We start from the raw sequence: 9,776 nt of genomic DNA, 5'->3' as shown, positions 1-9,776 counted from the left end.
AAGGAGTTTATCTTGCGTGCTGCACAATATCGTTTATTATTTAGTATCTACTGATATCTACTGCTAGCTAGTTTATTGTGATGGTGCTGTTTTTTTTATTATGTTGCTCTTTGTTGTTTGCTTTCTCTTCTGTTTTTTTTCTCCATACAGGTGACCCAGGTGTTTTGTTTGTTTTTTTTTTTTTTCTTTCTTCCCCCCCTTCTCACCGTCTCTTCTCCCCTTTGGTTTTCTTTCTCTCCCTCTCTTTCTTTCATTCTTTCTCCCTGTCCTATCCCCCAGTCATGTCTGTCCCGTTTGTAGCAACTGAAAATAAAATAAATTCATAATTATAATAAAGGTCAATCAAATGGACCAATATGGCAAGGCCATGATGATCCACTTGGTAAAATAAATCCACTTGGCATCTTTCTTGGCCTTAAGACAACAATTCTGATGGCTAAAGATCCAAATGGGACAAAAAAAAAAAAAAAAAAAAAAAAAAAAAGAACAAAAGAACAAAACTAAATGTCAAGGAAACACAATTCAGATGTTTATATTCCAGCACATTTGCCTGACTTTCCTGGACTCTGACAGCAGGGACTATAATCCTCTAGGGAAATTAAGCAAAATCCGTATTATTACAGCAGCAGAACGTGTTGAGTTTCCAGATTCAAACAGCCTGTATCTAAGTCTTCCCACACCATATTCCTTAGTTTATCCTCCACTGTGTTATGATGTATTTGGAAACGTATTACACTCATTGACACATGTGTCATATATTATCACATATTTTCGTTAATCGGACCAGGTTTGGGCTTTAAGCTGAGTTGAAGATTTTGGGAAGGGTTTAGTGCCCTCAGCAGACATATTTTTAGCAACTTTAAACTAAAAAAGCAATATAATCCATAATGTTACCACATGAGCCTGTTTGAATTCATGTCTTTATTCAGCACCTCCAAGTTTGAAAAAGTCCTAAAAAATGGAAGCAGTCGAAATACCTTGAGGGACAAGACTTTGATAGGAGAGTAAGGTCCGTTTAAAAGCCACCTTAACGTCAGGGTGAAGACGAGGCCAACCACAGAGAAGGGGTGAAAACTGTCTCCCTTGGACACTGAATGTTACAATTTTATACCCCTACTGGCAGTATTCCAAATGCGTGGGGGTAACAAAGAGGGCGGCTATGGCTTAAGTGCAAAAGCTGTCCGAAAACACATAAAAGTAGAAAGAGTCAGGGGACAGAGATTGCTGTTCATTGAAGCTAGTAGAATGTTAATGTTCCTCTTCAACCTGCCATCTGTCCCTGTGCTTCTGAATTTCTTTAAATACTGCTGTGCCATCATGAATGATTCACATGTAAGCAAAAGAGAAAGGCCACAGTTAGAAACCTATAGTACTAGAAATACACTCATTAGTGGCTTAATTAATTCATTCTTGGACCCTAGAAGCAGCAGAGGCTTATTCTTATAAACCCTTTGTGCATATTAAAACACACAAGACTTAATGGCAGCTGCGTTTTGTGCTGGTAGGGTTTTAAATCTCCCTTTGAAAATGAGTGCTGGATGACAAAAATCAAGCTATTTTGCCCATTTAAAAAAAATAACCATTTTGCTAGTATTTTGGTAAGAGATTTAACGAACGCCTGTTTTAATGTGCTTTTTACATACACCTGGAACAAAATAACTTTGTTATTTCAAAAGCTTGAAAGCTTTTTGGCATGGGGTATTCCTGTTTTTTGTGCCTAACCGTTAACCCCAGTAAAACATGTGCACCACTGTGCTACAGCCCCACAGGGAAAACACTGACTCCCTTCTGACTTTCATCTCTCACACGGGGGAGCTCTGTCCTGTGTCCCTTACAGATGATCCCAAGTGTAGGCTTGATTAAATCACACGCTTATGTGAATGTAAATTATGCTTTAGAGAAATGGATCAGTGGCCCCTGCTAGCATATCTCAGACACATAGTCATAGTAATTATGTAAAGAGGCCAAAGAGAAGTATGAATGAAAAATACAATATGGGAGAGGGCCGAGCCGTGCTGGCGTTGAGGCAACTCTGCCTCTGGAAGGGAGCTTTCACTTCCAGCTGCAATACCACAAGCAGCTCAGCTCTGTTATGATACATATTCTAGTGTCCCACATACATTATGACAGGGAAGAAAAATGACTTGCTCACTTCTCCACTTTTACTGACCCTTCCACCCTCGATACCCAGACACAGTGAAAAGGAGTGTCAACTTCAATCTGACCATATCCGGGAATACCATTAAAAGATAAGACAACCACAATTAAGTTGCATATCCCTGCTTCCTATTCTCCCCACAGCTCTGGATATATGCGTACCAATCCTATTTTAAGCCACTCAACATCTGTATTCACAGAGTATCACTTTATCAGGAGTATAAAACTTTGCATGATATGTGAATAAGTCAGCATTCCCACTTTTCAGATCGGTGCTCGGAAAAATATATTTTAATAAGGTGGGCAGTGGATGACCACATAATCAATCCTGCCTTCAGTGGTAGGGCTGTAGGCGAGACAAGCAGATCATCTTCCAGCCCACTGAAGAAAGGGGTCCCACAACCTTTGCCCGTGGGAGGAACTGCATTATATTTTTCTCTTTCCATTTCATTTGATTTCATATGTTCCATGGAGCTATTTACTCTGAGTCTGTGTCACTTCCATATTTATTTTTAAACCTCTGGGCCTTGGTGCAGACACTGGCTGACCTTTATTTAAATGTCTCCTCCACTCTGAGCAGATCTCATTACAGCAGAGCTGGTGGCTTTGCACTATCTATCTCATTTCAAAACTTTTTCTCTGTGCACTTGCGGCGATCCTTGGCTATTCCGCAACGCTAATTACCAGAGCCTAGTAATGATGTTCCTCTCAGCTGAAGATATGTGTCCCACCATCCAAGATCCTGCCTATATGCATTAACCAGAACTCCCTCTGGATTCTCACAGTTCCTTGAGCAGTTAACATCTCATCTCTGCTTTCTCCTCTATCTCTCTCACTATCATTGTGCCTCCCACGTGATCTAGGCGACACATTGGAGTACTGCATCATCCACCGGGCCAATATGTGAAGAGTTTAATGAATCATCCAACATTTTAATGAAGGCCCTGAGAAGGCTTGAAAATGCTTGAGAGCACCACTGGTTAACATCCATTATTCAGTAAGCCCTTGGATTATGTATGTAGTAGGCAAACATAGTCCAAAAACTAAAATATCAAAATAGACGACATAATATCATGACTTTATTTTATTTTTTGTGGGGGATAAAAGCTGCCACTGCTCTAAGATTAATATTTCATATTTCCTAATGAAAGCAAGGCAGCCCTAAAACATTCTTTTATCCAACCTTGAGGACTCAACACAGAATTTGAAGAGGTCATCACCCATGAAATGTGAGAATATACACTGGTGTTGCATGTGCACAGCCACCTCTCCATTTCCCCCACCTTCTCTCTTGGCCTCCTCGCAGCTCTCCTTGATCTTCCTGCGGCAGACAGCAGCCAGGGCAATGAGCAGCACCAGCAGACATATAGCCAGGCCAACAGTTACCCACAGAGCCACCGGAGGGAACGCAATGTTCTGACCTGAAGCAGAAAGGGCAGAGGGAGAAAGAGCCTCATTATTCACTCTTGCAGTGCTAAAATAAGAGTGCAACTGTCACTGCTGTATCCATCACCATTATCGTGCTATTTGACAATTTTGCTGTTAGAGTTCCTTGCCATAAAGAATCTGAATTACCAAGCCTGCAGAAGTACTAAAGCAAAACATGATGACACAGATGATGATTATTGCCATCATCATCATCATCATCAACACTGTCACATTGACTCCATATTAGGTTTGACTTTCAGAAACACTGGGACTGTCAGAGAAAATAGATATTACTGGGAAAATTTGCTTGATGTGAACAGTAAGAGCTTCTTTACTACTGTCCAATTAAGACACTTGAGCCTTTCAATTGAACCCAGATGGCAGATAGTTTACCAGTCACACAAGACTGTGTTGTCGTTTCAAACAGCACTGGCACCGCTTTCAGAGGTTGCTGGCACTAACTATCCCACTCCCTACCTTCTGCTACACATTGGTCAGATGTGACAAGTTTTGATGATTTTAATACTCTATAACTTCCTGATGTACCCAGTCAATGACTAGTTCTGAGTTTTGAGATGTACAACAAGCCAGAAGACTCTCAATTGTAGTTGCCAAAATTTAGTTAATGTTTGTTTTGTTGGTGTTTTTTGCTATACATATGCCCATACGTTAAATACAGGTTTCTAACCATAAAATGCTTTCACTTCACATCACTTTTCAGAAATTATCCATCAAAATTGGTGACAGTATCCTGGCTAACTGGAAACTGATGAGGACAAATAAAAAACTGGTTAACGGGACAACAAAAAGATATCAGACACAGCCAAATTTCCCTGGGGTATTCAAACTGAACAGAGGGAGAAGGAAACAGCAGAGCCACTAAATAGCTGCGAGCCTGGCTGTAGCACAAACAAGCCTCCTTCAGAGAATGCCCACTCGGGGCTAAAAAAAAATTAAAAAAAAAAGAAAGAAAACAAATGCTGAAAAAATGACTGGCATTGGACAAACGCAATGGTGAAGCATGTGTAAAGACTTGGCATCAGAAATGAAGACAGGCAAGCTAAAATATAAACCAGCCAAGATGGAAGGCTAATACCGGCATTTAATCTCCGAAGGAAATCCATTAAAAAAAGTAAACACCACAACAAAACAAAACAAAAAAACATTATCCTGTAAAACAAGTGTACTTGATATTAAAAATAGATTTATTTGATATAGCAACATTATTTAGTCAGTTTGTTGGCTTACCATATTATTAGATGGAGTGGTGTGGCATTTATTGTACAAACATGACTCCTAATGACTTCAGGAAAGATGGCAGTTAACGTTTTACAACACTAACTGGAGAGATTTCTTTAAGTCTGTACACATATTCATCCTTTAACTCTTTTGTGAATGCCACGATCACATCAAATTCTCAGTTTGTACAACATTTTGGTTTATTGACAAAAAAAACCCTGCAAAATGACTATTCACCTTCACTGTGAACACATTAGCACGCTGATGTTAGCATCTAACACGATGCACCGTTTGACTTACACCCTGCTTTGTTATTTCTGCTCGACGAAGATTCATGCTTTGATATCACTCTAAATTAAGAGAGCAGAATTGCATACAAAAACGTATGTTAAGATTATACTGTAATTTTAAGGTTGCCATGGCCTGTTTAGCTGTTTATATCCATTTCAAGAGTGTCTCTCAATACAAAAGGCATTATAAAGACTCCTTGGTGCTGCAACTGCAGAGCAGAATAAAGAACGAAATGTCAGAGAAAGGATAAAATCTGGAAAGTCAATCTTGTCATTATGATGAAGCTGTGTAAGCCTCCCCAGGCTAGCCATGAGTGATGATGCTGTGGACTGCTGTCCACTGAGCCCTTCGCTCTGCTATATTTAAAGAATGACCATCTGAAAGCCACTTCGTACCAGGAACGAACACATGTATGAAAGAACTAATCGTACAAGAGCTGTTCACGTGTCGTGATTGCAAAAAAAGGTAACAAATATGTCTAGCTTTTTGTGGCGAGTAAAGAAGGTGCAGTGCTCTTTGTTTCCATGGTCTCTCATTCTCTTTTTATTCTCATACCTTCCCCACCATGCTTTTCCTCCCTCTAGGCAGGCTGATAAAGACAAATGCCATAGTCGGCTATCATTGCAACGCTGGGGCCCAAAGGGCTGCAGGATCATATTTTTCTTTTTCTCTTGTTTGATGATGTGATTTTGTTTTCTTCAGAAATAGATTTGTCTCTAATGGCTCTGTTTACCTATCCTCTCTTTCCCCTTTTTCCCTACTCCCTCTGTGCAAGGGTAAGGATGGAGTGCTCTGGGCTGCACTGTCACATTACCTGGAGCCTGCAGACAGAGGACAAACTTAACTGATACACTTGGCATTTTCTCAATGCTGTTAATGTGTAGCACTAATCAGAATACACACTTAAAATGTTGTCTGTTAGAAAAATCAATTATAAATTTCAAGCCAACTTTGTACTCAACACTGTTGGAAGTGTAATGTGTGCCTAACATTAAGCTGATTTGATTTGATAGAGACAGACAATGATAATAACAGACCTAAATGCCAAACTCTCATCAGGGTTCCTTGTCTGTATTTATTATCCTTCCATGTTTGCTGATGCCAACACAAAGTGTTGTGTTACCAGTAAACATGAAATGAATATTATGTGCACTGTGGGCACAAATGAAATCATGCTATCTACAGAGTAGATCTTTTTTTGTTGTCATATTGGCACATAAAGAACTGGAAGCACAGTAACGATCTAGATACTTTTAGCGTATTTAAACTTTACAGCATTTATGAATTTAGTCTTGCGTAACAGTAATATATTTTATCCTGAAATAATATTTGGTCTTCTAAAAATTACATTTAGTATACTTCATATATGAAAGAAGATCAACAGAAATCTCAATTTGAATTCTGAGGAATTTTCTTGCTTGTGGCATGTGATTCCAAACAAGCAGCCTCTGGTTACTCGTTTATTAGATATTTCTGTCTTGTGATGTGGCCACTAAGAAGGGACATAATCCACAGCTCATGTAGAGATCACATATTTTGTGTACATTACTGATAAACAGATTGTGAGGACATGGCAGTAGTAACACCAGTGTAATATCATAGCTTACTGATTATGTTGTGACTTTACTCAAAGTGTTGGTGTGACGCTATATATATGTAAAATATAAGGTAGAGATGGCACGATACCACTTTTTTATGTCCGATACCGATATCATAAATTTGGCTATCGGCCGAAACCGATATGAATCCGATATAGTGTGTTTTTTAATCAATAAAACTGTTTTTTTAATATCTTGCTGCTTTTTGTATAAGTTCATACTCAAGTTAAAAAAAACAAAAAAACCCCACTAAAGCTATTCTTTTATACCTGTATGCAAAAAATGCACTGCACCCAGAATATTTCATAGTTCAGCAATACTGATCAATCTAATAATCTTAAACCTACTCCATCCCCCCTATTCTGGTATTTTAAAGAGTAAGCAACCTAACTAATAGGCCTCTAAAACTCCCAGCAAAAAAAAAAAAAATAGGGAACCACCCTCCACCTCATGATGCTTAATCGACGTAATCAACTTTAATTTGATGCAGTGTGAAAAAATGCACAGAAATAAATTATTTTTCAAGAATAATTAAATAGATTCAACATCTTTCTTCAACAGAACTGCAGACTGCACAGATGGTCTTCCCAAAGGAAAAAGTACTATAGCTTACTAGGGTATATTAGACTTAACAGTTACTATATACAGTAATGGACTTCTATACATTTTACATCAGATTAAAACTTTGGGTGTAAGATTCAGATAATTATTTATTAAAAGCTAGACATTTTAAATGAGAATAAGAAAGAAAAGTATGTCTTTGTGGTGCTTTTTTAATATTTAATGGATCGGATTACATTTTTTATTTTTCTCCGATATCCGATCCAGTAATTTACGTCAGTATCGGACCGATACCGATAGTAATATCGGATCGGTCCATCTCTATTAGAGATGTGAATATTACTGCAGATGTTACTGTCAAAGTTGCTGTGACTCAAACATAGAAACATTTGGTTTTTTATTTCCCTCACCTAATTTATTTTAAAGTATTTTATAGCATATAAAACCTTTGAAAATATGCTTCGGTTCACATTTAACTCCAGAAAATCATAAATCAAAATATGGATATTACCTGTCCACAGATTCATGGTGCAGTAACTGCTCTTTTAACTGTCTGGTGTCTTTGCTTTGTTTGGTGTTTGTAGACATGGTTTACATGAGTTTTTAGCTGAGATTCAGAGGTTTCTGTGGACACTACTCATGTCAGCACTTATATTTCTGACCTCGTGTTATAATCGATTAAACGTGGTCTCCTCCCTTTTGCCCCCATTTTTGATGTTGTGGGTGCAAATGATCAGGCATGACATTCTCATAATAAATCAGATAAGATACTGCAAATAATTAATCCTGCATTTGTGTGATTGAAATGTGTGTGCAATGACACTGTTTTAAAGATTTAGCCTAAATCATTTTGGCGTGAATGAGCCTAAACATGATGACCGGACTAGTGACACCATATCACCTGTGACACTCACACACGCACGTATGACTTTGCCAGTTTCAGCTGAAACAATTTCAGTGTTTCAAACCATGTTCCAGAGTTTTTAGTTCACCGTTCATGAGGTTTCAAGAAGAAAATGAAAGACAGATCTGAATGTTTGAAAGTGTTTTGGAAAAACTCTGTAAAGAATAGATGAACAATACTCAAAGGATAAATTCAACTGTTTTATTTTGTTAGATAAGTTGAAAAAAAGTTAAACAAGCAAGTAAATAAAGAAACAAGGTAAAACGAAGTAAGAGCAAAAAGTTAACAAGTAAATAACGAAACAAGGTTAAATGAGGTAAGAGCAAAAAGTTAACAAGTAAATAACGAAACAAGGTAGAGGAGAGAAAACCCCAACAATCCCCTCTGAGCACGCACTAGGCGACAGTGGGGAGGAAAAACTGCCTTAAAACGGGCAGAAACCTCCGGCAGAACCAGGCTCAGGAGGGGGCAGTCAACTGCCGGGACTGGTTGGGGGGTGAACAGAGGTGGAGCAAGACGAGGCTACATCAGTTGAAGAAGCAGTATTGTCCCTCTACCGGAAAAAGCTGAAGAATCTTTTCTTCTTTTTCATGGACTTTTCTACGAGCGCCTTTTTCTCCAGGATGAGGGTTCTCAACTCATTGATGGTTTCTGTGTTTTGCTTCTTAAGTTTCTTGCATATTTGTTCCACCTGTTCTAATGTTGCTTGTGTTTCTTCAAGCTTTTCTTTGAGGTCTTTGGATGTTGCCTCCTGTGTTAGCTTTGTCTTCTGCGGGTCTGCATTTCTCAGTTGATCTTCTTTGCGTATGCCTTCTAGCTGCTCATTTCTTCTCTGGATGTCGTGGAGCGTACACTGCAGGTCTACATGCGTTTTGTCTTGCTTTTGCTTTTGGGCCTGCATTTCGGTGTTTTCCCGCTTCAAGTTGTTGAATTGCAACAATATCCCCTTAATGAGCTCTGAGTTGTTTTTTGCCATTTGATCGATTCTTTTCTGCATCTGTGAGCATCGTTTTTCCAGTGTTTTCTTTTCTCCCTCCAGCTCACTTGTTTTGACCTTCAGTTCATTACAGAATTCTTGCATTTTTTGATTTTTACTCTCTAAGTCCTTGATAATGCACTTTTCTTCTGTCAGTCTTTCTTTCTGTTGCTCTTTCTCTTGAAGGAGGTCTTTATTTTGGCACAGTGTTTGATCCAACCTTACCTTCACCATTGTGTACTTTTCCTGCATGCCTTGGAGTTCGCACTGCAGGTCTTTTTGCTTTTTGTCTTGTTCTTCCTTCTGTTGGAGGACTTCTTTATTTTTTTCTTCAGCTTCATCAAGCTTTCTTTGGAGCAGGTGATTCTTTTGGTCCATGTATTGGAGATCCCGCTCCATCTTATCAATCGTCGCTTTCCTGCCTTGATGCTGCTCGGACATTTCTTTAACTTCAGCGCTCTTTTTCTTGTTTTCTTTGATGAGGAATACAATCTGCTCTCTGGCTTGAGCAAACCTGATCCCCCAGCCCTCATTAATAATGTTGATGTCGGGCTGGCGCTGTAGTGTTTCTTCCAGGTGTTTATTTTGTGCTTCCATTTGTAAGCACTTCTTCTCCAGGTGA

The 9,776-nt window shown here is 38.8% G+C and overlaps 1 protein-coding gene across 1 annotated transcript in view; it reads right to left on the bottom strand.

The window, feature by feature from the left end:
* cd276 (CD276 molecule) overlaps positions 1 to 9,776 on the bottom strand; it is an 81,063-nt gene that overhangs the window by 27,583 nt on the left and 43,704 nt on the right. The window contains exon 5 of the mRNA XM_005912884.3: positions 3,441 to 3,578. Within this exon, the coding sequence (XP_005912946.1) occupies positions 3,441 to 3,578 (138 nt within the window). The remainder of the gene's footprint in view (positions 1 to 3,440; positions 3,579 to 9,776) is intronic.

Source organism: Haplochromis burtoni, unplaced genomic scaffold (assembly GCF_018398535.1).
Source record: "Haplochromis burtoni strain Fernald_Lab_line unplaced genomic scaffold, NCSU_Asbu1 Contig_2, whole genome shotgun sequence".
Classification (NCBI taxonomy): domain Eukaryota; kingdom Metazoa; phylum Chordata; class Actinopteri; order Cichliformes; family Cichlidae; genus Haplochromis; species Haplochromis burtoni.
The sequence above is the reverse complement of the archived record's forward strand: the minus strand, read 5'-3'. Positions and strand labels throughout refer to the sequence as shown.